Source organism: Falco peregrinus, chromosome 3 (genome assembly GCF_023634155.1).
Source record: "Falco peregrinus isolate bFalPer1 chromosome 3, bFalPer1.pri, whole genome shotgun sequence".
NCBI lineage: Eukaryota > Metazoa > Chordata > Aves > Falconiformes > Falconidae > Falco > Falco peregrinus.
The window spans coordinates 118,990,133-119,017,276 of NC_073723.1; the positions used below are offsets into that span (position 1 = coordinate 118,990,133).

The 27,144-nt window shown below is 54.6% G+C and overlaps 2 protein-coding genes across 3 annotated transcripts in view; one reads left to right on the plus strand and one right to left on the minus strand.

The window, feature by feature from the left end:
* Nucleotides 1-26,999, plus strand: LOC101924995 (protein argonaute-1). Of its 2 annotated transcripts, XM_055798307.1 has the most exons (19): nucleotides 1-154; nucleotides 9,076-9,259; nucleotides 10,019-10,139; nucleotides 10,274-10,455; nucleotides 10,758-10,894; nucleotides 11,028-11,162; nucleotides 11,458-11,545; nucleotides 13,353-13,500; nucleotides 13,838-13,957; nucleotides 14,806-14,928; nucleotides 15,406-15,539; nucleotides 16,834-17,018; nucleotides 17,185-17,344; nucleotides 17,624-17,714; nucleotides 19,885-20,079; nucleotides 20,196-20,330; nucleotides 21,224-21,325; nucleotides 22,146-22,345; nucleotides 22,765-26,999. In XM_055798307.1, exons 1-19 carry the CDS (start codon nucleotides 130-132, stop codon nucleotides 22,871-22,873), a joined length of 2,574 nt encoding a protein of 857 aa, XP_055654282.1. In that variant the 5' UTR covers nucleotides 1-129; the 3' UTR covers nucleotides 22,874-26,999. The 2 variants fall into 2 exon arrangements, with proteins under 2 accessions (XP_055654282.1, XP_055654283.1); XM_055798308.1 differs by lacking the exon at nucleotides 1-154 and having other exon boundaries at nucleotides 9,101-9,264.
* Nucleotides 1-27,144, minus strand: part of C3H1orf216 (chromosome 3 C1orf216 homolog) — a 203,513-nt gene that overhangs the window by 58,945 nt on the left and 117,424 nt on the right. The window lies entirely within an intron of this gene.

Sequence of the window (27,144 nt, forward strand, 5' to 3'; positions counted from 1 at the left end):
GCTGGGGCGCGGGCAGAGGCGGCTGCGGCGGGCGGCGGTGCAGCACCGGCCCCCGCCCCGCCCGGCCCCGGCCCCGGCCCCGGCCCCTGCGCGCGGCCCCCGGCTCGGAGCGGCGCCCGCGTGGATGGGATGGAAGCGGGACCCTCGGGAGCAGGTAGCGGCGGCGGGGGAGGGGCCGGGGCGCTGCGCACCGGGGGGGTGAGGAGCGTGTAACGGCGGAGCGTGCAGCGGAGGGTGAGGAGTGTGCAGCGGGAGGGGGGGTGTGTGCGGGTGTGTGTGTGCAACGGGGGGGGTCTGCGCTGAGGGGAGTTGCAGTGCCGGGGGGCTGCACAATGCGGGCCGGGGGAGCTGTAACGTGGGGGTGCGGGGGGCAGCGGCGGGATGCGTGGCGGGGGCTGCGGCGGGGGGAGCCCCGCTGCGGGGTGAGGGGGGCGCGGGGGGGGGACACGCCTGTGCAATGGGGCGCTGCGGGGAGCGCTGCTGCGGGGGCCTGGGGGCGCGGGGGGGCTGCAGGGCCGCCCCTGTCTGCCTGGCTTGTGCCCCAGCGGGCCTGGGGGCCAGCAGCCGAGCGAGGGCAGGGAGCAGGAGAGGGGGCGATGGTGGGGGGGGGACACAGCACCCGTGGGAGTGGGGTACGGGGCTGGGGGGGCAGGGGGTGCCCCCGGAGCGGTGCTGAGCCCTGCGCAAGGGGCCTGCTTCACACGGAGCAGCAGCTGCAGCAGCTCCCCGTACGTCCCCCCCAGCTCCCCATCCGTCCCCCCAGCTCTCTGTCCCCCCCCCCCCCATGTCCCCATCCGTTTCCCCACAGGTCCCTGATCCCCCTCAGCTCCCTGTCAGTCCCCCCCACATCCCCCCCAGGCCCCGGATCCCCCCAGCGCCCTGTCCCCTCCATGTCCCCATCCACCCCGCCCAGGGCCCTGTCCCCCGGTGTGGTGTTTCGGGGTGCGGGCTGGGAGCTGGCACAGAGCCGGTGATGCTGTGCGCCGTGACAGCACGAAGCGGCTCTTCTCCCTGCGCCGGGGCATGCGCGGAGCCGGGGCAGCGCACAGCCGGCTGCCGGCGAGGGGCCGCGGGGGCTGAGCCCCAGGGTCACCCCGTGCCCCCCCAGCCCTGCCTTCGCACCCCTGGCTGCAGGCAGAAGCAGCTGACGGAGCTTTCGGTCCGGGCCCCTTGGTGTCAGGCAGCTCTGCGGGGGTTTGGAGAGCCCTTCCCCAAAACTGGCCCGGCTGTCGCGTCGGCAGCCGCTCGCTGCCATGCCCGGCGTGAGCATCGCTAACCTGTGCTGCTCTAAGCCGCAGAAGGATTTTGGTGCCTAAAATAAGGCAGGAGGAGGGCAGGGGGTGGTGGGGACTGGGAACTGCTGCCTTTCTACGGCTCTCAGGCTGGCAAGTTTGCTGCCCACCATAATGTAGCAGCGTGGTGAGATTTTAACGTGGAGCTGGTGCGTGTTTACAATCAAACTTTGGTCCTTTCTTACAGTATTTAATTTTAAGTGTGGCATGGAGATCTCTTGATGTCTGTGTTACCTTCTGGCTGCTGGCGTTTTGTGTTTGGGGCTGATTTATTGGCCTCTGGAAGCCGTGATTTGGCGCAGCTTGGGCTTTGCCGGCGCCTCGGGGCGATAGCAGTGCTGCCGCCTTGGGCGATGCAGATAATGCTGCTGGCGCTCCTACACCCTGCTGCCACCAGTCGTACCTGATTCTGTTCAGGTGCTTTATAAAACGATCTCTTGGATGGGATGGGGCCACGCTTAGGTGTGCTGGGTTTGCGTTTCGGTCCCACTGATGGCACAGGGGTCCCTGGGGGGGGGCGGGGGGGGGCTGTACTTTTGGGAGTTTCCCCTTTCCTCCTCAAATCTGGCGGGGGGATGTATGCTCCCACCCGCGTCACCCTGCGTGCATTTTGTGAAGTCCTTCCCTCCACCACCGCGTTTACCCTGTGTCGCAGAAACCGCTGCGGATTCTGCCCTGCCTTGGCACCGCTTTGCCTGCTGACGGTCCCCAGGTATAGGGCTGAGCCTCACATATGAGCCTTGACAGTGCCAGGCTGCGACCCGTTGGGGTAATAAAGCAGAAACTTCATGTGTACCTGGAAGTGCACAACATGAAGGTGCCTGGAAAGGCAGTGGGAGAACCTGGGACATCCTCTGACCTGCAGGCACTGCTTGGGGAGGCATGCCTGTGCAGTGGGTTTAAAAATTAAACTCGGTTTCCCCCCAACTTTTAGTTTTCTTTATCCCTCGCAAACTTCCTAAACGTTGTTGACCTTAACCGTTGTCTTCCTGTGCTAAACCCTGCAAAAACCCCAAAGCTGTTCCGTCTGTTGGATCTCTTTATCTTCAGGAAACATGAAATTGCATGTGCCTGTTTCTGGGACAGGATTATACCAAGAAACAAAGCCGGGAGAAGCACCTTGCCTGGAGACACGGCATGTATGATTTATCTCTAAACGCTTTCTGCAGCCTCTCTCTAAACCCTGAGAAGAACAAAACAGAGACAAGTTATTAAGATGGCAGACATTAAAAGGAAGCCAAATCAGGCAGAAAAGCGCTGCTCTTTGGGCAGGTTGATGTGTGGCAGAGCTGCGCGTGGGTTTTAATCTCCTCACTCGGAGCCCCTGGCTGGCAGCTCTACGGGGCTGACTGTGGTGAAACGGGGCTGACTGTGGTGGGACATGGAGAGGAGCCGGTGTCGCCTTTGTACTGTGCCCTCAGGCACTGGGGGCTGCCTTTGTCTGTGGCTCCCAGTTCTGTGCATCCCTGGCTGCTGCTTGGACAGTCTGCGGGGACAGTGTGAGACCCTGTGGGGCTGGCAGGAGCGGGAGCAGCCTTTACCCAGTCCAGGCACCGCTTGCGGGGACCCCAGGCTTGTGATGTGGTGTCACACGGAGTCTGGATGAGCCACCTGGTGCGTTTGGCAAAGTGGTGGCACTCATAATGCCGGGTGCTTCTCACTGAAAAGGGGGATGTGGAACCACTGGGCAGCTGGGGCCAGCTCAGCAAGAGCCTTGCAGGTTGCCTCATGCCACCTCTGTGCCACTGGCATTGCCGTGCTGCTCTCCCTGGAGCCAAAGCAGCTGGTTGGCGACTCCTGTGAGTGGGTGTGGTGGAGGCGGCGATGCTCTTGCTGCTGTTTGTTCTGCTCTGTCGCATCATCTGCAGGTTCACCTCTGGCCCAACGCGGACAGTGGGACTGTGTGTGCTGGGGTGTGGGGGCGCTGGCCTCGGTGGCAGCAGGGCAAATTTTTACCTTGACACAGAGTTCACTGCCCATGATTTCCAGGCGGAAAGCTGAGGTTTGACATGGCACAACGATGCCCTTTGTAGCGCTTGGCACTCGGTCTCAAGGATACAAAGAACTGAACTGCTTTCAGAAGTAAATACTGTAGTAAACCAGATTAGAGCCTGTTTTGGCTCATTTCTTGGATGCAGCCGCCACAGCATGGGGCAGGAGCAGGGCTGGGGCAGCTCAGACATTCCCTCAGAAGACGGGCTCTGGTGCACAGGACGGGCTTAGTGCTGCGTATCGATGGCTGCGGCTGGAGCCCTCTGCCCCCTGTGGGCACGATACACTTAAACTCGGTTTAGTGTTGAACCAAAAAGCGCCTGCAGCTGGGTGAACCTGGTTGTGCTCATGGCAGCTTGGGAAGGAGCAGGCAGCGGGGGGGGATGTCTGGGCTGGCAGAAACGAGATGGTGCTTTTTGAAGTCTGGGCTCTGTGGGACGGTGTTGGTCGCTGCTCAGAGCTGGCGGTTTTGAAGATGTTGAGCCTGGAGACTGGTCGCCCTGCCAGCAGTTGCCTTTCCTGCTGGTGCTGCTGCTTCCTTTGCCTGCTGACGAGGGGTTTTCACTTCCCTGGGGGTTTCTGGGTCCCAGGTGGATCAGGATGGACCATGCCGTGTGTCCAGCAGCATTTGGCATGCCACAGCCCTGCTTGCTCCTCTCTGATTGCCGGCTGTGTTTTGGCGGGGCTGGGTGTGCGGGGAGGGGGCCATCGCAGACCCGCCGCCGCCGCAATAAAACTCCCTTTTGTCTCGGCCTGGTTCCCGCGGCCCCTCGGCTGAATGTGGCGCTGGAGAGGATTTAAATGACATGGTAATTTCATGCCGTCCCACCGGCGGCTTTGCTGGGACACAGGCAGCTGTTGGACAGTGGGTCGTGTTCCCCAGCTGTTACAATAAATAACAGAAACAAAGTGTATTCCAGTGCTTCTTACCCCAAACGGACTTCTCCCTTGGCAGCGCTGCCCTCGCTGACATCTTTGCCCACCGGTGCTCCGCGCGCACCTGGCGAAGGGATGGTGGTGATGGCGGCAATGCTCCCGCCACCAGCGCGTCCCCAGGGCACGGCTTTTGTGTGCGAAAGTCTGTGATTTCTCTCGGGCCGCTGAATTTATAATGGCAGGCGGATTTCATCCTGCTCACTGGCCGCATTGTGCTGCAGGAACAACACTCGCCCTCCAGCCCCCGGCCCGGGCGCCTGCATTTACATGACAAAGTGGGAGCTTGTGCAGCTTCGCCATGGAGAGTTGAGGTATGCAGAAGCCCCCCTGTCTCTGGGTGGTTTGGGTCGCTTTTTAACGAGGCTTCTTCTACCGAAGGGGAACTGGCACGTTTCGCCACTGGCCCCTTCTCTGCTGCTCCGAGCTGCAGCTGGGGGCTGCAGGCACCAGGTGCTGGCAGATACCACGTCGCACTGCCCGAGTTCCTTGGCACGGTGTCCTCCAAGCCAGGCAGAGGGTGGCTTTCGGCAAGATTTGCACCTAGGCAAACTGGGGGGGAGACCGTGAGCGCCCTGGGGTAGGGACATGGCATGGGAAGGGGTGAGCCCAGCCTGCATGTTCACCAAAGTGCTTCGGGGTCTCTCCCACCTGGGCCAAAGCAGCCAAGGCCAGGCAAGAGCCCGTTTCGCACGCCAGAGGTGCTGGATGCTGCAGCTTCCATTGGGCGCTGAGCATCACCCCTGGTCCCCCCTCCCTGCAATAGCTGTGTCTTGGGTAGGCACCACTGTGCCAGGCTGTGCACTTGCACTGGAAGATAATGGCTTTTTAAAAATCTTTGGATCTCGAGGTAGTTTAGAAAGGAAAAGTAATTATCACTCCTCACTTTGCTGGGCGAGCTCCGGGTGAGCAGCACGAGCTTGGGGCTGGGCTGCTGGGGTGGCTGCTCCGGCTCATCGCATTCAAGGATGGTGTGTCTGCAGTCGCCAAAGTAAAACCCTCGGAGTCAGCCCAGGGCTGAACTTCCCCATGCTTGACGCTGGTCTTGTGTCCTGCTTGGTCTTTGCAGAGCATCTCCCTGCCATCACGGTGCTGCTCCCTCCAGCCAGGCTGCCCATTTATATTACCTTGCGTTTGCAATATCTCGTGGCTCGCATGAAACTCCTGAGCCAACTTTAGTGTTGCTGGAGGCAGGCTCCTTCATCTGAGATTCATGATCCTAATTGCGAGGCTTTTTGTTCATAAAGCATCTGGTGATCCTCTGGTGAGAGGGTTTGTACAGCAAAGTGTTATTTTCGGGCTGGCCTGGCCAGTGCAGTTGCATGACGGCTGTGGGACTGTTCGGTCATTCCTCCTGCCAGCCCCAAACTGGCTTCAGCTCTTCTCTGGCACTGAGCGCTGCCGGGCGGCTGATGACCTGTGGCTGCTGCCCTGCATCCCTGGCATCCGTGGGGACACCATGGGCATGTGGAGATTCTGTCGCGCTCACTGCTGCCAGGATTGTCTCGGGGTTGAGAAGGTCCAGAAGAGGAGAAACTGCAGGTGCTGGCCTTGATGTGGTTGCAGGAAGGGCAGCGGGGAGCTGCTGTCCTCCGGCGGGTCTTGCGAGTGGGCTGCGCAGTTTCTTGCTCGAAAGGCAGAGCAGGGACCGGAGGCTCCAGCAGCGCTGGCAAATGCCTCTTTGATTGCGAACCATGATTTAAAAATGCATCAACTTGCAGCCAGGGAGCTGGCGATTGCCAAGATATGTTTGTCATGTGGAGACATGAATTACACCATGAGTAGCTCATCTGAAAATCAGTTTCTTAAAACAAGCTGCCCCTGGAGCACAACGCAGCCGTTTGTCACGGGGGTGCTCGCAGTCACCCTGTCCCAGAGCAGCTGTGAGTGCCTGCAGGGCTCCGAGCCCCGTGTTGGCCTCAGAGATCCCAGTCTTGCTCGTCACACTGCTCTGAGTCCTATGCTGCCTTGTCCACAGAGGTGCTGGGGCTGGCTTAGCCCCAGGCTTGGGGCTCTCAGCAGGTTGTGGAGCTCCCGGGCTCCTGCCACAGGCCAGGAGCAAGAGCAGAGGTCGGCTTTGCAAAGTCAATGCTGCAGTTCAGCCCCTGGACACTCACAAGGGTCATTCCATCCCCCCGGTGTCCTGTGGCTAGGTGGCCGTCCATCGGCAGGAAAAGTGTTGCATTGATGGGGTGCAAAAGTAAAAAGCAAATCTGAAGCTTAGTTTGCTGCACTTCTCTCTTTTTGCTTCTGATATTTTTAGCCTGGAATTGAAATTTAGATTTAAAAAGAAAGTAGATGGGAGCAAAGGGTGCTAAGAGCACCATGTGTTCAGGAGCCTAAATTGGAGCCGGGTCGCTGTCTGGGGGCTGACTTGGACAGTTGGCTACCCAGATGGAACGCTCTGAATATCCACATGCTGCGCTCCCTGCACCCGGCCCAGCTGGCCGAGATCTTGCGGGGTTTGAGAAACAAATAGGAGATACAAAACTGGGATAGGTGCCGGCAGGCAAAGTGGGAATGGGGCAGGAAAGGCAGATCTCACATCGGAGAGCAGCAAATATTTGCTGCAATATTTTAAGATAACTTTGTGTCCAAGGGTGCTGTCATTTTAGGAGCGCAGCTCAGTCCTGTGGCCCTGCGCTGGTTCCCAACCCTGCACCTCGGGAACTTCATTAGTAAGTCTGTATAATGGGCTTTGTGGAAAAACTCGTACTTCCCTCTTCACAGGTTTGGGGCCCATGCTGCTTGAAGTGGGGTTTGGAATTGTTTTTTTTCGCTACCTCCCATAATTCATAGGAGGTTTCATCAAACTGTTTTTAATTTTCTCTGGGTTTTATCGGCAACTTCCCTGGAGTTAGCCTTCCTCTCCGACTTTTTTTTTTTTTTTTGCTGAACAGCTGTTGAGAATTACATTGGGGAGGGGTAAAAGGTAAGTTCAAATACCGGGACTTGAGTTATCTTGTGACCTGGAGTTTAAAACACAATCATTAATAAACAGTATAAAACCAAAGCGAGCTGTTATCCTGCGAAATCTAGCAGTTAAATAATCGTGTAGTGCAGATGCAATAACGTGTTTCCTGTTTCTTGTGGCCTCCCTCCGGCAGTGAGTCAAAATTTGCTGCAGGATGGAGGGGAAAATGCACGTGTCTGCAGGTCCTTGCTGATGGAGTATCCAGGGAATTGCATCCCCATGGAGAGGGACAGACCCGCAGCTCTGTGCCGGTGGAGCCGGTGCTGCTCTCCCGTTGGAGGTGGCAGATGCTGTCACCACGCGAGCTGGCAGGGAGGCGGGTGGGGGGGGCCACTGCTGGCTCCTTGGCCCCTCGCTTCGCCTCTGGCAGAAGTCCCGGGTGTCTCGGTGGGGCCATATTTCTCTCCTCAGAGCAGACGTGGTCCCTCGCCTCCTCCCACCAGGCAGATCCTCCCCATTGTGCCGGCGCTGGCTTGTAAATCAGTGGGGCAGGGCTGGTCGGTGGGACAAAGGCTGCCTGTGCTTCTGGGGTGTCCTGGCTGAGCTCCCTCTGGCAGGACCCCCCAGCCCTGGCACAGGGGTGGAGGGTGCTTGCAAACCCCTTCCCTGCTAAAACCCACCCTGGGTGTTCCACAAACTAGAGAGTGACGTATTTGTAGGAAAAATACGTGGAGGCAAGGGTACTGTGTCCACCAGCCACAACCAACAGATGGAACTGGGTGAGACCGCCCTGTTCATGGCAGAGCCCCCTGGCAGCGTTGGATGGGTGCTTTCTTCTTCAGGGTTTGCAACAGCATCCAGTTTCTCCTCACACTGCGACCCAGCAGGTCCGGTGCTGCCTCCTGCTCGGCGCTGTCAGACCTGGGCTATTTTTGGAGCTGCCCTTACAACAAAGCGCTCTGCGCGCTGGAGCACAGCATGGGTCGGCTTTGATGTCGCCGTCACTGCCGTGCAGCAGGGCAGGCGATGCTTGGCCCTCTCTGTGCTTGCTGGTCGGCAAACACCATCCTGCAGGATGGGATGCTGGGGGTGCCCAGAGAGACACAGCCGGAGGGTTTTCTCCTGCAGGAGCTGGGGAAGGAATGGGCAATAAAAACACACCACAGCCCTGGGAGGGCTGGCCTTGGTCTTAAGTGTATCTTCACTAATTCAGTGTGCTGACGTCTCCCACACGCTGTAGGTGAAGGTTGCTGCTGCAGACCCGTGGCGAGCTCTTGGCACGGATACGGGGCTCTACTTGCTTTTTAAAACTAGGGCTGGAAAGTTTCTTGCCGCTGTTCTCGTTGTTTGCTTATTGCGACATTGCTTGTGTGAAACAGAACTTGAAGTGCAGCTTTGCGGCGGTGTAGCAGGCACTTTCAAAACGCTTTTAATGTGGACATGAGGTACAACCTGTCCTTTGGTGTCAGGAGAACTGAATGTAGCCTTCTGTCCCTGCATCTGGTCAGGGAATTGAGTTACGGATATTGTGTATGCCAGGACACAGGTGCGCCCATGGCTGGGATGTGTAGTGGGAGTCCCTTGTTCTCCCAGATCCGTACTGCTGCCACACATGGCTCGGGGTAAGTTCCTTTCCCTGAGGCAAAGCAGAGGTTTTTATCTGCTGGTGGATGGTTTGACATCTGCACAGCTGGTGGTGGCACAGCAGAGCAGAGGGCTTGGCACTGCCCTTTGACAGCATGGCTGGTGGCGGTGCTTGCCGGATGGTGGCCAGGGAAGCTGCTCTCAGCTGTGCTGGTCTGAATTCTGCCACCAACATCTACTGCCAGGAGCGTGAGTAGTGGGAGACCACCCAGTTTGGGATGCAGTGGTGGAGAGTGCTGCGTTGTCTGTCTGGGCGCAGGGTTTCTCCTGGCCCTCCTGACCCATTTTCTCTCCCCGCAGCTGCAGGCGCATACCTGCCACCCTTGCAGCAGGTATTTCAAGCGCCGCGTCGGCCCGGGATAGGAACCGTTGGGAAGCCCATCAAGCTCTTGGCCAACTACTTTGAAGTGGACATTCCCAAGATTGATGTGTATCATTATGAAGTGGATATCAAGCCTGACAAATGTCCACGCAGAGTCAACAGGTAAGGCAAGTATTAGAGGTTTTGGCACTCGTTCCCTGCTTCCAGTTTCCTTGTGGAGGCTCCCTAAGTGCCTGGCTCTGTCTTCACCAGTGGAAGCAATCAGGGTGACGCGGTGGCAGGGGTCACAGCCCTGTCCAGCGCCTGTGGGTGGCTGGAGCCCACAGCTTGTGCAGCAGTGCTGGTTCCTGGCCCTGACAGCCTTGGAGGTCCTGAACCTCAGCACAGTCCCCTGCTTCTTCAAAGCAGCTGTGCTATTTTGGCAGCAATCCTGTATTTAAAAATAGCAAGCCCAGACCTTGGGCCATGGCGTACTTTTCTTTTCTTTGTTTTTCTTTTTGATGTCCTGCTCACTGCCTGTCCCCTCCTGCCTTGGCAGCCTGGGTAGCTCTGCCATCTGAAGGTCGCCAAGCAGATGCTGCACATGCTTTTGGTGGCCGCAGGCAGTGGGTCGCTCCCTCTCACCCTCCCGGCACGCGCGGCGGGTTCGCAGCCAGCTCTGGCGGGTGTGCGTTCCTGCATGCCCTGTAAACACACTCTGCCAAAGCCGATGTGCCGAGCTGTGGGGCAAGGCATGTGGCTGCTTGTCTGGGGGCACTCCTGCCCGCGGAGCGCTCTGCTCTGCTCACTCAGAAGTGCCCCAGGTAGGGAGCCTGGGGACCGGGCAGGTCATAGGAGGTGTCAGGCTGTAAAGAAACTGGCAAAACGCACCTTACCCTTCTCTCCCCCTGCCTCCCTTTCTTGCTGCGCTCACCTGCATAGGGAAGTTGTGGAGTACATGGTGCAGCACTTCAAACCGCAGATCTTTGGCGAACGAAAGCCTGTCTATGATGGGAAGAAGAACATCTACACTGTCACGGCCTTACCCATCGGAAATGAGCGGGTAAGAGGGGGTGGCAAGCCCAGTGCAGGCAGCGTGACCTGCCTGCTGCCTGGGAAGGACCAGCTGAAAATTACCTCCTCCCCCTTGCGTCAGCAGGGATGCCATGATTGCTTCCCCTTCCCTTCTGCACCCAGGTTGACTTCGAGGTGACGATCCCAGGGGAAGGCAAGGACAGGATATTTAAGGTCTCTATCAAATGGATGGCCATTGTGAGCTGGCGCATGCTGCACGAGGCCTTGGTCAGCGGGCAGATCCCTGTTCCCCTGGAGTCTGTCCAGGCGCTGGATGTTGCCATGAGGCACCTGGCTTCCATGAGGTACCTGCACCGAGGGGTGGCCCGATGGGTGGGTGGCAGGGGCTGTGCCATGAGCACGGAGTGTGCCAGGGAAGGAACCGGCTGCCCTTGGCAGGCTGATGTGACTGGGACTGGCCTTGGTGGTCTTCGGGAGGAGGCAGCCCCACCTGCCATGCCGCTCAGTGCCATTGCTGTGGATGCAAAATAAATGGGGAGATGCAGTGGTGGGGGCAAGTGATGGCTCGGAGGGGCTGGGGGTGCTTCTCGGTCACTGCTGGTGGGGATGGTGTGTGCTGTTTGACGTGGTTTGCCCTGGTTCGCAGGTACACTCCTGTCGGTCGCTCCTTCTTCTCCCCTCCTGAAGGCTACTACCACCCCCTGGGAGGCGGCAGGGAGGTCTGGTTCGGTTTCCACCAGTCTGTCAGGCCTGCCATGTGGAAGATGATGCTCAACATTGATGGTGATGTATTTTTCGTGCTGGGGAAGTGCACCAGTAGGGCTGGGTGCGTTTGGGGAGGCTGGATCCAGCTGGCTCTTGGCCAGGTCTGTCTGCTGGGAGAGAGCAGAGACACATTGTCATATCTGTCCCGCAGTGTCGGCTACTGCCTTCTACAAAGCCCAGCCTGTAATTGAGTTCATGTGCGAGGTGCTAGACATCCGGAACATCGACGAGCAGCCGAAGCCCCTGACAGACTCGCAGAGAGTGCGTTTCACCAAGGAGATCAAAGGTAGAGCTCCCGGCGAGTGCCGGGGACCCATCCCCAGCCGGGCACTGCCTCAGGTGCTGGCTGTGGCTTCTCTCCCACCCAGCCCCTGCAGCAAGGTGGGGGTACAGAGCTTGCACACTTAAAATGTCTCCTGGGGCAGCGTTGTCTCCTTCGTGCACTTCGCAAGGCATTACCTGCTCTGCAAACAGTTAATTACTTAAGGAAAGGTGTTGGTGGTGTCCTGGGGAAGTTTTGCAAAGGGGAATTGCTCCCACCTTTACCAGTGACTCTGCTGTGTCTCCCTGTCTTGCATCAGGTCTGAAAGTCGAGGTTACCCACTGCGGGCAGATGAAGAGGAAATACCGTGTGTGTAACGTTACCAGGCGGCCAGCCAGCCACCAGACGTAAGGCGGGTGGGAAGATGCCCTTGGAAAAATCTGAGCTGTTCTCCTTTTTAACAGCTGCTGGTGTCGTTAGGGAGAGCTGGGTGGGAAACTCCAGCCTGTGATGGCAAAAAGAGATGTGTTTGGGGCTCTGCAGTGGTTTTGGGCACAGCAGTTCACGCAGCTCTGTGCCTTGCATGAAGGCAGCTCTGTGCCATGCATGAAGGCAAGCGGGATGCAGGGGAGGGTGGGAGTGCAGGGGATGCTTTGTCTGGCAGGCGGTGCGCTGCAGCGGGCGGGAGCTAACATGCCAGGAATTGTCCTAGTTTTTACCTCTGAGCTTGGTTTTCTTCTTTCTTAAAATAGACACTGCCAAAGCAGAAGCTTTGTCAGGGGATAAAGCGATTCCCTGCCTTGAAATTATTCGCATGTGCCTGGGAGCAGGCTGGGCCTGGGCCCCTCTCTGTGTCGGGGTGCTGCCCTGCTCCCCACAGCCCCCCACAGCCTGGGGGCTGCAGCACCAGGAAGGGGAAGGGGACAGCAGAGGTAGCCTCAGCACCAAGCTGTCAGATGCCACAGCCCATGGATGTTCCAGGGTTCATCAGTGGGGTTTGCTGCGGGAATTGCCCCCAAGGAGGCTTGGAAGCAAAACTTTGAGGCAGAGGGGGGAGAGCAAGCAAACCCCCCAGACCTCCCCATGTGTGTTGGGGCAGGAGGGGCTGTGCTTGTATTCTCTGCTGGGTGCTCGCTGAGTGGAGCTGGAGGGGAGGCGGGGGGATGTTTTTCAGGCTGTTTGCTCCCCAAGTTTCTGCAGTGTTTCTAGAAATTTTGCCGACAGTTAAAAAAAAAAAAGGAAAAGAAAAAAAAATGAACACAACAAGAAGTTTTGGCTCATGCTGTACAAACCCAAATGCTGGCAGAAAAGCTCTCCTCCCTGTTCTTGCCCGGTACCAAACCAGCAGTGCCTGCTCAGGCCGGTGTTGTCAGGCTTCAGAGCACGCACCGAAGTGGAGACACCTCCGTTGCCACAGCTGTTTCCTTGTTGTACAACCCCATCCCCGAGTGTATCTCTGTTTGTGTGCCTGTCACCTTGTGCACCCTGCTTCTCTGGTGCTCCAGCATCCTTGTGTCCCAGTCCTGGGGCTTGGCAGGTGCAGGAGGAATGTGACGCCTCACCAGGGTGCTCAGGCTGGCTCTCCTGTCTAATTTTGGCTCCATAAAGAATATCAGGTCAGTGCTTTGTTTTCATGGTGTTCTTTATGGTGCCAGAAACAGCTGGTGCTGGGTGAGGCTGGGTATCGTGCGCTCTGGCTGTGGATGGCGTGGCACCCCTGAGCCTCACCACCGGGAAGTTTGATTTTCTTTTCCCCCCTGTGGTTTTGAAGGGAGATAGACCCCTCCTGTCCCCCACGCCCGCTCTGCCTGTCCCAGAGCCACCACCCTGTACAAGGAGAGGCCACCTAACCTTTCCCTGGAGCTCAGCTCAGCTCCCAGGGAGGGCACCAAGCACAGAAGTCCTCCTGAGTAGCAGTGTGCTGTATTTATGTACCTGACGGTGGCATGCGTGGCATGTCCTGCAATAAACATTTGCCCTGATTAGCTGGATTAGCGAGGGAGAGCTTTATTTAGGGACCTCAGTCCCACGCTGGGGTCAGAGTATTCCTGAGTCGATTTCTGAAAATACCGCTGTTGTGCTTTTATTTTCTTTTATGGTAGCTGGGAGTGGGAGCCTGCCAGTTCCCTCTCTTCCCAGCCAGAGTAAGTAGTGCTTGAGGTCTGGAAGTGTCTGTTTTGAGTAGGTGCATCCTTCGTGTCCTGCCTCTGCCAGGTTTCCCCTGCAGCTGGAGAGTGGTCAGACAGTGGAATGCACAGTGGCTCAGTACTTTAAGCAGAAATACAACCTGCAGCTGAAATATCCTCACCTACCCTGTCTCCAGGTTGGCCAGGAGCAGAAGCACACGTACCTGCCCTTGGAGGTGAGTGTCGGCTCTGCACTGCTGGGCACTCCAGCTTTTGGGCGCCTCGCAAAGCAAAGGCAAGTGGTCTTTGCTGGCAGATGCATCACAATATTCTGCAGCTAATGTGTCATGGGCACTAGTTGCCTCAATGTTGACCTGGCAAGGGCCGCTTCTAGTAAGTGAGGGAGGAGACCATGCTGTAAAAATGCCATTTTCCTCCAGCTGCAGGCTAGGCATCTCTCGTCTGGGGCTAGCTGCAGGGCTTGAGTGCCATGCCTGTGGGGCAGCTCAGCTGTGATTCCTCATGTCTCACCTCTCCCTGACTCTTGGCTGCTGTCTCTCCCCTCCTGTGCAGGTGTGTAACATCGTGGCAGGCCAGCGGTGCATCAAGAAGCTCACAGACAATCAAACGTCAACCATGATAAAAGCAACAGCCAGGTCTGCGCCAGACAGGCAGGAGGAAATTAGTCGCCTGGTATGTGGCACAAGTCCCTGGGAGGGGCAGTGTCGGGGCTGCGGCTCTGATGGTGGGTTATGGCAGTGTGTCTGTGATGAACCTTGCTGGGGTCCCACTCCTCAGCTGCTCTACACTGGAGAGCTGTGACCTCCAAAGATGCTGCTGAGGTTAACAGCTTGGTTTTATTCCCTGTCTTCTTACTGAGTCCCTGGTCAGAGTTGTCTGCATTTGTGTAACGGACATTTGCATAGAGCAGCCCAGCTCAAAGTGACTGAAAACTCGTGTGCAGCATCAGGTCCTCGTGCTGATGGAACCTGACCCAAAGGGAGCTGGAACTAAAAATAGGAAAACAAATTAGAGAATTGACTCTGGCTTTGGGTGTTCGTGAGGACTGTGTATCGTGGGGCTGTGGTGTAGGAACTCTGTCTACGGGTCAGCCTGGGGTGAGCCAGCGGAACAGCAAACCCAGCTCCACCAGTTGGCTGGGCAGGAGCTGGTTAATGGTGCTCTTGTTACCCAAATGGATGTCTCGGGGCTTTTGTAGCCAGGGACATCTGATATTCCTTCTGAGACTTGATAACAGTCTCCTGCCAGTCTGAACCTTCCTGTTGAAGGCTTAAATCTCAGGAGCAGGTGCTGCTTTCGGTTGATTTGGTCAGTGCGTTCAAAAATCAGGTCCCCCGTGGGTCACCTTGGAGGACAGGGTTCGGCCCTTTGTGTTAAACCACTTGCCCTTGCCTTATGGAGAGGACCGCAGCTCTGTAGAGGACAAGACTTCATGTGCCTGTGTTTCCTGGTCAGCTGAAGCTGTGTGAGATGCAACAGTTGGTCTCACTCCCTCCCATGGCCCTTCCTTCCTTCTGCAGATGAAAAATGCCAGCTACAACCTGGATCCATACATTCAGGAGTTTGGGATCAAGGTGAAAGATGACATGACGGAGGTGACGGGGAGGGTCCTGCCGGCACCTATCCTGCAGTACGGAGGCAGGGTAAGCAGGGCTGCACTGCCCGGGTGTGGAGCTACGTTGTGCAGAGAGATGCTTTCACACCCAAAAACACTGTTTCTGCACAGAACTTGTGCTGCCTTCATGTTTGTAGGTTAAAAGGTGGAAATTTTTCATCAGAGTGCCTTGGGTTTGGGTTTTTTGGTTTTTTTGGCAGTATAACTGTTCCAAAACTTGTAGCCAAGAGTCATTCAGTGACAAAAAAGTTTGCTGAAGGGGAGAGGGATGCTCAGGGTGAGGCAGCTCAGGTGAATTTTCCATCACTGTTGAGGAGCTGAGATTGCGAATTGTCCGTCGCTGAGTGCCGCAGCAGACCCTGGCAGTGCAGAGAGTTGGCTCTGGCGAGGCTGTGCAGCTTTGTGATGGGGGGCACAACCACAGCCGTGTGGGTGCTCCCCAGGGGCTGCCAGCGTGGGGCCGGGCAGGATGCGGCAGCGCTCTGACCGTCTGTTTGCCTTGCAGAACCGGGCCATTGCAACTCCCAACCAAGGCGTGTGGGACATGCGAGGGAAGCAGTTCTACAACGGCATTGAGATCAAAGTCTGGGCGATTGCTTGCTTTGCCCCGCAGAAGCAGTGTCGAGAGGAGGTGCTGAAGTAAGGAAGGGGGCAGCCCGCGCGAGTGGGGTGAGCCAGGGGAGCTGTGGCTCATGGTGCGGCCACCCTGCTGCTCCCAGCCTGGGGCTGCATGTCTTTCATTGCTAACACTGGATCTGCACACAGCTGAATTCCTCGTGGTACAAATTTGATCTGAGTTCAGACTGGGTGTTCAGTCTTGTTTCTGTTAGTTTACCCAGAATGCCTGACTGTTTATCCTGGCTGCAAACAGCCCCTGAGCCATCGCAAAGCCTGGCAGGTTGGAGTGAGCACATCAACACTCCAGCACATGTGAGCTGACAGTCAGACTCCCCTTCATCTGCTCTTTGCACCAGGTAGCTGCAGTATCACAGTCTGATACTCCAGCCCTAAAGCTATATTGAGCTCTTCGGAGCTGAATCTCCTCGGAGAGATGGGGTTGTGAGGGATATTTAATTAAAATTTTCCCCAATACTCTCCCTGAAATATGTAATTCATGTAGGAAGCAGCCTGACTCGCCACAGGTTTTTGTTACAGAGAAGTCTTAGGCTTTCTGAAAAGCTTTGGTAGCTTAGAGATTCTCTGCTTCAGTAGCAAAGTGACATAGAATGGGGACAGTTTTATTTGATTAAGGGAAATGGTCACCTTGGTTTTGGATTCTGCTGGGGACTTGGGTGTCTCGTGACTGAGAGTGGATGCATTTAGCCAAGCATTTTGTGTGCCTCTTCTGGGTGTTTGGCATGGTTAATGTTTGGGATGGTTTGGAGCAGCTCAGTGTCTCTACATCCACAGTAGCTGGGTGCAGGTGAGAGTGACACCGCACTCCTGTGACCCCTTTGGGGCAGAGCTGGGAGCCCCTTGCTCCCTCTGGTTGTCACTGCGTCAAATTTATCCTTGGTAATCCAAAAATCCAGAGTGTGGCTGAGCACTTTGTCCGGTTTGGTAAGTGAAGGCTTACGTTAGCTTTGGAAATCACCTGGAAATCAACTGTCCCAGGCAGCTGGTCTGCTCCCTCCTTCTCCAGCTTTCTAATGGAGAACGGCTCACAGCTCCGTCACTTCAGGAAGAGTCAGTACTTGGGTAAGAGGGCGCAAATCGGGGACAGTTCAGCTCTAACACGTGTTGGCCTTGTGGTTCCTGTGCTGTGTGCTTGCTGGTTGCTGTAAAGCTGCAGGCATGATGATGTGTTGTCCCCATCTCTGTCCTGTGGTGTAGCCCTCCAGCCGTGGGTCTTTTCTCGCTCGGTGGCCGGGGTGCGTGGCAGAGTTGCCGTGCAGAAGGGCTCAGGGCTCACTGCTGCTCCTCCCGGGCACAGGAACTTTACAGATCAGCTGCGCAAGATCTCCAAGGACGCGGGGATGCCGATCCAAGGCCAGCCCTGCTTCTGTAAATACGCCCAGGGTGCAGACAGTGTGGAGCCCATGTTTCGACACCTCAAGAACACCTATTCGGGGCTTCAGCTCATCATTGTCATCCTGCCAGGGAAAACACCGGTGTATGGTGCGTCTGGGGCAGGGGCAAGTGGGGAGAGGAGAAGGGCTTTGCTCTGGCTCAGCAGGGCTGGCTCTGCTCCTCTGTGGTGCTTTCTCTCCCTGTTCCCGAGGACGCTGCTGGAAGCAGCACGTTGCTGATTGTCTGTGTGTTCATCTGCTTCCTCTGCCCGCAGCTGAGGTGAAGCGTGTTGGGGACACCCTCCTGGGAATGGCCACGCAGTGCGTCCAGGTCAAGAACGTGGTGAAAACCTCCCCGCAGACCCTTTCCAACCTCTGCCTCAAGATCAACGTCAAGCTTGGCGGGATCAACAACATCCTTGTGCCTCACCAGCGGTTCGTACAGCCACTGCCTCTCACGTTTTTGGGGCCTGTTTCCCCGGTCCCTGGTGGTGCTGCCTGTTTAGCTTTACCTGGGGAAGAGGGGCCTTGCGTAGCTCTTAGAAATGGGGGGTTGCAGCCTGTCTGGCCTGATAATGAGCAGTTGATGAGCCCAGGCCAGAGACTGGAGGTTGAGACACGTTTTGTGTGATCTGCTCATCTCTGTTGGGCTGTGCATCACCCTTAGGTGGCCCCAAGATGCTGACTGCTGCTTTCTCTTTTCTTTCCCACCAGCTCTGCCGTCTTTCAGCAGCCGGTGATCTTCCTCGGGGCCGATGTCACTCACCCCCCGGCAGGCGATGGGAAGAAACCTTCCATAACAGCTGTAAGTTCCCTGTTCAGGGCCAGGCTTGGTGGCCAAGAGCCCTGTAGGAGCTGGAACAGGGCTCGTGTGTCCATAAAGGGCTTGTGTCACTACTGTCCCCACGGTGACACTTTTCAGGGTGGCCCCGTGCCCTGTTGGATATTTCGATGCCATTCTTGGGGAGGTGGCTCCCCAGTTCCCTCCTGCTTCTCCGTAGAGGAGCTGCAGTTTTGGGGAGTCACTGGGAGAGCTGGTGGCTGCCAGCAGATGGGGCTCGTGATGTGCTGGACCCCGTGAGCGCTGTCAGGGCATGTGGGGAGCTCCATGCGGCCACTGTGCTCCCTGGAGCCACCCCTGGGCATACCAGTCCTTCAGCACAGCCCTGGTTGGGGCCTTCCCCAGGCTAGAAAGCTGGGGTTTGGAGAAGGGGGGGAGCTGGGCTGACTGGGCTGCTTGTGAGCCTTTTGGGGAGGATTTGCCTTCACCTCAAGTGAATAATGAGCATCCATCAAGTGAAGTGCCTCTTGTGTGCCAGTGAGGCTGGGTGGCAGCTCGCGCCCTTCATCAGGCTGTAAGATGTTGTCCTGTGCTCGTTGCAGCAAAGGAGAGTGTCAGGTTCTCCTAGCGTCTGTTTTAATTAAGCACGTCAGCATTTTCCTATTAAGTTCTTCACTTTCCAGGACTCATAGCTCAGGTTTTCCTTGGCATGCAAATGCATCTTTGGAGGAGTGGTTTTTTTTCTTAATTAGAAGGGGTTGGGAAATGCTTTTGGCTGTTTGCTGTAGGTGTGGGTGGGACAGAACAGTCTGTTTCCTGGCGGCAGCACTTCCCCTCTGAAAACATCTCTGGTTTTTTTGTGCAGGACCACTGTGGGCGTTTTTTCTTAATTTTTCTGAAAGCTTTTTTGAAGCTGTGGCAGAGGAGGAGGGTAGATGGCCTTGATCTTGTCCTTGGTGTGTTGTTAATTAGACAATAGAAGGGGGCCCGTGAATGAAGCTAAAGGAAACATTTCTGTTGCACACATCAGCTCCAGTGATGCACCCCAGACCCTAGAGCTCCGTTTGCAAAACAAAAGTGAAACCGATGCTGAGGGCTGGGGCAGCAGGCTTGATGCTGCTGAGGATGTAGGGTCTGCGGTGCTTGCCCTCTGCTCGGGGGTATGTGGACAGCACAGCAAAGTCCTTGCTAGCCGTGGTGCAGCGAAGCAGCCAGGCATTTGTCTCGCAGCGTGGGCCAGCACCCACTTTGGCAGCTGTGACTCATGCCGTACCCCTAGCCCTGCGTCACGGCTGAGCCCAGCTGCCCTCGGCCTCCTTGCCCTGATGTCTTTGAGGTCTCCCCTCCAGAGTGCTCGGCTGTGATGAGAGCTCCCTGCTCGACGGCTGTCACACAGTGACTCGGCTTTGCCGGGTGCGCAGGAGGCGGCCACACTGGTGGCACAGACCGCAGCCATCTGGGGCAGCTCCACTGCCTGCGGCTGAGCGAGGGCAGGCGCAGGGACGTGATGCCGGCAGATGCTCTGTGTGAACTTTGACCTGGTTCAGTCACCTTTTGGGCAGAGGGTCTCTGGGCAGCCCGGGGCAGGCAGGGCAGTCGTGCCGCAGTCGGAGGGGTAAGGACTGGCTGATTGCAGGGCTCCCTGGGTGTTGGCTGTGATGTAGAGCGCAGTAGCAGCTGTTACAGCAGTGGCATTGCAACTGCAGGTGGGGTTTTGTACCCCGGGGGCTGTCATTGCCATGGCAAAACCAGCAGAGCAGGGTTTGGGGTCCCACAGTCCTTTGCGGAAGCCAAAAAACTCTCGTTGAGGGATGGAGGGAGAAGGACTTAGGCAAGTGGAAAGGGCAGCCCCGCTCCCTGCTTGCCCCTCTACTGTTGGGCAGGATGAGCAAAGCGGAGACAGAGGAGCCACCACAGCCCGCACAGCCACATCACTCAGTGTCTCACTGGGAATTCCCATAGATGCTGCAAAGGTCATGGCAGTGTGAAACCAGGGTGTGACCACAACCAGGGATGTCCCTTTTGGGCGCTAGTTGCCTGTATGGTATTTGCTGTCCCATCTGACCTGTGAGCTCAGGTGCTCTGTTGGCTGCCAGCTGTGGGTGTTGGAAGCAGGCAGAGGCCAGGAATGTCCCACATCCTCTCAGTCCTTCCCGTTGTAACACATGGGTCTGGCCTGGCTCTGTCGCTGCAGGTTGTGGGCAGCATGGATGCCCACCCCAGCCGGTACTGTGCCACGGTGCGCGTGCAGCGTCCTCGCCAGGAAATCATTGAGGACTTGTCCTACATGGTGAGGGAGCTCCTCATCCAGTTCTACAAATCCACCCGCTTCAAACCCACCAGGATCATCTTCTACCGCGACGGCGTTCCTGAGGGGCAGCTCCCGCAGGTGAGGACCCATCAGCCAGCGGAGCTGTGCTGGCTCCCATGGAGTTCCCTAAGGGTGCACGGGGGTGGCCAGAGTACCAGTGTCCCCCCTCACGCTGTGTGCCCTTCTCTCTCCAGATCCTTCACTATGAGCTCCTAGCGATCCGAGATGCCTGCATCAAACTGGAAAAGGATTACCAGCCTGGCATCACCTACATTGTTGTCCAGAAAAGACATCACACCCGTCTCTTCTGTGCAGACAAGAATGAGAGGGTGAGCGCCGCGGGGTGCCAGGGCTGGAGGTGGCTGATTCATCCCTCGTCCTTAGGAAGAGCCAGCGCTGACTCTGCTGAGGGGAAAGCTCATCACTAGCAAGCAGAAGGCTCTTTCTTGAATGAAACGTGCTTCTTCGTTGACTCCCGCGTCCATGCAGATTAGGCTTCTAGAAACCCAGACAGCTGTTTGCTGTTATTTTGAGTTACCGGGTGCTGATGATCCTGGTGACTTTTGAAATAGCCTCTGTCAGCTTGAAAACATCTGTTGTTTTGGTGATAGCTGTAGCCGCTGACGTGACAGGATGAATAAGCCCTTGCTTGCTCACAGCTGTGTGCTGTGCAGTAACATTGATTGCTGTAGCTTTTCGTGGATTTGATCTAAATTCAGCGGTTAGATCTAGTCTAACTGGACTCTAGCTCTACCAGAGCATGAAGATTTAATCTTGGGAACTGAGGACAGTTTTTGGTCAGGGTGCAAAAGCCCCAGTCTGTCATGGCAGAGACTCTAGTTTACACTCTGCAGGGTTCACTGGAATTCTGCTCACTTAATCCTTATTTCTGCAGTAGGATGTGCCAGTGCCCAGCCCTTGCCCTGCCTGCTTTCCTCTTGGTGCTGTTTGCTCTATCTCCATGTCATGCCTGGTGTTGGTGCTTGCAGAAAATGCCAGTGAGCCTGTTGGGGCAAGGAGCAGAGCAGAATGAGCTGCTTCTGTTCCCCGCTAACGGGCACTTGGGGAGTGGCTTTGCATGTTGCTCTCAAACCGAGATGCTGAGATGGGCATCCTGCGCCGCGGCCCTGGTGCAGGGCCAGGTGTGTTACGGGCGGTGCTCTGGGCAGCTGGAACTAACCAAACTCTACAGTGCTTGGATCTCTTTTTCTATTCCCTGTAGATTGGGAAGAGCGGGAACATCCCAGCAGGAACAACAGTGGATACAAATATCACCCATCCCTTTGAGTTCGACTTCTACCTGTGCAGTCATGCAGGCATTCAGGTACCGTGCTGCAGAGCTGGCTGTTGTAATGCTGCTGGTTTTCTTTGGCTGTTGTTGCAGATTGTGCTCTTGTGCATCTGACCTGGCCCTGGCATAGCCCCCCTCCAGCACCGGAGACGTGGGCAGTTCGATCCAAGCTGCTGTTGCGGTGGTTTGGCAAGCAGGTGCCAGGACTGCACTGCTGCTGCATTATGTGGCACGTACTCGATTTCTCTGCTGGAGCCAAGGATCTCTCCTATGAGATTTTCCTCCTTCAGACTGGCCAATTCAGCAGCTTGTCAGCTGGTGTCTGAGTGGGCCGGGCTCGCTGGGGCGCCTGGTAGTCAGCAGAGACCTGTTGTCTGGCTGTGGGTGGGAGAGCTGGGGCCAGCCATCCCTGGAGCAGGCGGCTTGCTTTGCAGCTGCCTTTCTTCAGGCAGCCAGGATTAGTCAGAAACAGTACTGAAAAAATTGCACTCATGTAATCTACAGCTGCTTCCACAAGGGAGGCTTTTTGGCTTCCTCTCCCCCTGCGAGGACAGCAGGGAGCTGGCCCGGTTCGGTGGGGAGCCAGTGCGACACGTGATGCAGTGTTGGGAGCCGGGGTGGCAGCGCAGAAGCACCAGCAGCTCCTGGGCACAGGGCAGCAGCGTTAATGCTGGTTTGCACCTCGGTGCTAAGGGCTTTCCTGCCTTTCAGTGCCTGTGCACGTGTGGGGTTCTCAGATTAGGGAAGGATGGGCATCTCTCCTGCCCAGGCTGTCTTCTGGGTCGTTTTGATCAGGGCACAGGTGATGCAGATGCGAGGCACCACCTCTCACGCTGCCCCCTCTCCTTCCCAGGGTACGAGCCGGCCATCCCATTACTACGTGCTCTGGGATGACAACCGGTTCACCGCGGATGAGCTGCAGATCCTCACATACCAGCTGTGCCATACTTACGTGCGCTGCACCCGCTCGGTCTCCATCCCGGCCCCAGCGTACTATGCCCGACTGGTAGCATTCAGAGCGCGGTACCATCTTGTGGACAAGGAGCACGACAGGTGAGGGGGCTTTGCCCATGGCCCCAGGAGGGAAGACCCCAGGGATGGGCAGGAGCATGAGCACCCTGCCTTGATGTTTGAAAGTGCCCATGTCCCAGCAGTGCTTGGGGGGAGACAGGCACGTAGCCGCATCCTCTTAGGTCCCAGCCTAGGGAGAACTGCGGGTAAAGGAGGGTTACATCCCATCCTGAGCTTGTCCTGGGCCTGGAGGAGCACCCCGGGGGTGTCCGAGCGTAACCAGCCACTTCAAGGTGCTGGAATCTCTGCAGTGCCAGGCACGTGCAGCATCCCCGTATGCTGTGGTGAGATGCCTTCCTGTGCTGCCGGAGCTCGGTGGACTCTGATCTCCGAGGGGGTTTCTCAGTGTTCCTGTGGGGAGAAATACAAAATAATTATGCAGTGATTTCCTTGATTTTCAGCGGCGAGGGCAGCCATATATCTGGACAGAGCAACGGCAGAGACCCCCAGGCCTTGGCGAAGGCTGTGCAGGTTCATCAGGACACTTTACGTACCATGTACTTTGCTTGAAAGCCTAACTTTTGTTACCTCACTCAAGAAAGCTTTCAGATTTGTAGGAGCCATACAAAAAAGGAAGCATTGGGACACCTTGTTTTTTTTCCAATGAGAAATCACTGCAGGGCAGGCAGCGTCGATTCGAGGCAGGAGACCAGCACCACGGGACAGAAAGATCCAACACCTTTGTAGGATTGGAAGAGACTGATGATTATTTTTTTAATTTTTCTGGCTTTGCAAAATTTTGACCTGACCAAACACATGAAGGCATTCAAGGAAGGGATAAAACTCCCAGGAGGCGGAAGCAGGTTTTCATTTTAAGATGCAATACTATAGACTCCTGACTGTGAAATGGCCGATGTGGTCCTCCGTTGCCCACCAGGCGCTGGTAGGTATTTTTTGTGGGGGTTGGGGGGAGGGGATTTTTAGAGCCTTAAAACAGAAGACTAGATTTATAAAACTAATATTTTAGAGTATGAGATGCTTTAATGGGTTAAGGGGAAAAACAACTAGTTTATAGGAGAATTCTAACACTAACAGTTCCCCACCCCCGAATAATTCCCCCCATATAATGTAAGGCACCCTAGCACTTAGCTCAGAACTGAAAACTGTCTTCCTTGTGTTAAAAGCTAGTTAGCTGCTGCCATTTGAAGCAACAGTCACAGACTTTTCCATGGGTGAGTGCCTTACTATGATGCTGCAAAATTTCAATGTTTTTAATCTTGTAAGGAAAATAGTAATCTTGTCTTGATGGTGGTCCATATTTCCATCGGAAGGAGTTAATTTCTATGGTCCTCAGTTGCAGTTTTGTTAGATCATGACCTCATGGTGGTTAAACTCCATTGAAAGATGTGCACTTTCATATAGGACACGTTTAATGGCTGCTGACCCATTTTTGTTTCCAGTGTACTACTTGTTATTTAAAACTTTCTGACAAATGGGGGCATCTTCATCCCATGAGGACAGAAATCGCTATAGATTTCTTTCTTCTCTCCCCTTCCCCCCTCCTCGAATTTTTATGATGGACACCGGGATTTTTTTACTAAACATTATTTTTATATGATACTGAGTCTGTTGCCAAAATACACAAGTCATTAACATTCTCAGAGTTTACATCACCACACTTCCTGAGGCTGTGGGCTCACGCCAGAAATTTCTAACGTTTCCTGTCCGATGAGTGTTACCAACTGCAGTCCATGCAGCGCCGGGTGCTCCTCAGCACCCGTCTCCAATGTGCATTCGGCACATATCTGCCCGGGTCAGCTGCTTTCCGAAGTACCGCGTACCCCAACTCCAGCACCTCCAAACTGCCACCCTCTCTGCTGCTAGGTTTTGCTGCTCTTCGTGTCATGGTATCACTGATCTCATGCACAGGGTTTTTTTTATTCTGAAAGCACACCAGATTTGTTCCTTAGTCAGAATGGTGAAATCCTTTTATTGTCATGGGGGAAACTCCTGCTGATTTGGGTTTGTAACGGGAAAAAAAGCCTTTTTCCCAACAGTAACGTAACGACTGCTTTCACACTCATTTTGTTGCACAGAATGACCGTCATGCACAGTGGGGCAGTAGTAGCAACTCATTACCAGTATCATGTGGGCAGATTATCTGGGCTTTTTTTTTATATGAAAGTGTGCACCGCATTTCCTTCAAGAGAAAAAACGACGCGCACACTCCTACCAAGCTCTTAAAGGGAAGAGCTCTGTTATCATTTTACTGCCAAACGTGAACACATTTCCAAGGCAGATGCACCACAAGCACTGCCCCTTGTCAGTATGCGTGGATAGAAGCACACCTTTTTTGTTTTGTACTTTCTGATGTTTAAACTTGCCTTGCCTTCATGAAAACCACATCGGTCACGTTGGCCCATTGATCTGTCCTAACCCTGGGAATTCGCACTACCCGTTTTCTTTTTGGGCAATGTGTTTGTGAAAGATGAAGACATCAATATGCTATGCAAACTAAGCGCTGAGCCCACTGATGTCATGTTTTGTGAAGATCCTACATTTAGCACAGTCCTATTTTTCCTCAAGACTACAGTATTTGGTTCATATTCTCCTTTGCACCTTGTGTCAACCTCCACTGCTGTATATTTACAAGGTGACGGGGAGGAGACCAGGAACTATTCATGGTCAGTAGGGTAGTGAACTCTTAGGAAGGCTTTTAGAGCGTAGGGGATGCATCAACACTAAGTGTCAACATGAGAAGCCTACATTCCTATACACAAGTGCCTGCATAGTGACACAAATTCAGCACCTCTCCATCTCATCCTCAGAACTCTGGCTTGTGTTCATCGAAAGCAAAATGATCTCAGAGGGGCTGTACCCGCTCAACTTGTGTTAGAAAGCCCCTCGTTAGAAATAAAATTGGGGTTGAGGTCAAGGTTCTCTCTGCAAATCAGTTTGTTCACCAGCATTACAACAGAAAGCACCTGGCTGCTGTTCTGCAGCGAGGGGCAAAGGTATTTTAGTTTCTAGTTTTTAGTTTAGTGTTTTAGTTGGGTCTAGAATTCTGAAATGTCTTTTAGTAGCTATGGCATAGCACGTGCCATTTTTAACCATTTGAAAAGAGATAGTGTGGGCATTTACAGAAACAGCTTGTTGCTCTGTAACAGTTTTTTTTAACCTTGAGACTTGAAATGTAAAATGGACCTTTAAGATTTGCACTCATTTGTAAGGTGGCTGTTCATAGAAAACTATGAATGAAGACTTGCTGATGTAGCACCTACTTTTAACAGCAATTTTAACTACACAAAAGCTTCACAGCTTCTGAAACTCTCAGCTGTTGACTTGCAGATCATGTTCTGCCCTTATTTCACCCTCTGCGTTGGGTTTTCATGGTTTTGAATAAATGAAAAAGCCAAACTCAGTAGCTGCTGTGCCCTTTAAACCCTATTTCCATTTTGAAGAAATTTAGAAGGGGTTTGAGTTACCCGCATGTTTTGTATAACGGACTATGCACTGTACCTTCTACGCGGCTCCAGCATTCAGCGTTTCTACCCTTTTCTTGTCCAAGATGCAAACGAATAACTGCATGTTGAGGTGCTGTGCATTTTGCTACCCATAGCGGATAGGTGTTAACCCAGATACATATCAGGATTTGTAGTTAGCCACAAACCCCCACAGGGACATCCCAAATGGCTCCCAAGTCTCTGCCTTCTCCATGCGCACGTGTTCCTTCTGCAACTGGAAACATCACCAGGTGCATGCAGTTTTGTGGGAAGAGGAGTAACTTTTCATTTACCTGTCAGTTGTTGAATGCTGTTTGTTTCCCTTTTTCTCATATCTTGAACATAACGGGGGTGAGAGGGCAGAGCAGCCCTCTCCCCAGAGCTTCCAGGGGCGGCTGGGGTGTTCTGGTATTAGCAAGCGTACGTACGACCAGATGGCTTAGCGTCAAGAAGCCCAAGCGTTCAACGTTGCCTCGCGGAAGGTTTTCTTCTTGGAAAATTAGTGTGAAGTAAAAGAATGCGATTCTTTCAGGAAGGGAAGCCAGACAGCAGGACAGCAATAAACAAGTGAAATTCATATCTTGCCTGAGTGATTTGCACTTCAATAGTTGTGAAAAAAAATTTACAGGACTCCAGTGCTTTTGTGTTCAGTTTCTAGCCCCTTTCGTACCTCCTTTATACGAGCAAGTGTTGAACTGTACATAGGGTGTTTACAAGACGCTCTGTTTGGGTTGTTATTTTTCTTGTGGTTTTTTGGGGGTTTTTTTGCTTTAGCTTGAACTCTGTATGGTCCATTTGTTAAATAGACGTGAACAGTTGATGTACAGTACTTACTAAACAAGCAGCAGCACAAAACTTATTTTATTAAGAAAATATGGCTTATATTTTAAAGGTTGAATATCAATTTTTTTTTTGTATGCGTGGAATTAAGACTGGGAAAGAGTAACAAAATCCTTGGATTAGGCCAAAAGGAAATACTGTAAGATCATAACCACCTCTTTATTAAAGAAAACAGTATGATTAAAGAGCTACAGAACATTGTATTTATATTTGATTTGATTGCTTTTGTGGATTTTTTTTTTCTTTTTTGCCTTGGTCCTGACTTTTGCTTGCAACTTTGACTTTGCAGTCCCAAGTGTCTGTTACCCTGTAACTGTTGGCAGAAGACCTAAATAAAAGCAATGTGAATATGCTGGGGTGACACTCCTGAGTCAGATTGCGTGGGGAAGGTACATGCGCAGTCCTGGCCCTTCACTTGAGAAAGGCTTGGGGACAAACAGTGAAATGCTGACTGTAGCTGAATTGCATCAGATAACTGTGGAGGATCCAAAACGCTTC

Bases quoted from the DNA above. Each gene is read 5' to 3' on its own strand.
- LOC101924995 (XM_055798307.1), top strand. From the start codon at position 130: ATGGAAGCGGGACCCTCGGGAGCAG. The intron at 13,501-13,837 runs GTGAGTGTCGGC...CCTCCTGTGCAG, and splicing joins ACACGTACCTGCCCTTGGAG to GTGTGTAACATCGTGGCAGG. The intron at 20,331-21,223 runs GTGAGCGCCGCG...TATTCCCTGTAG, and splicing joins GTGCAGACAAGAATGAGAGG to ATTGGGAAGAGCGGGAACAT.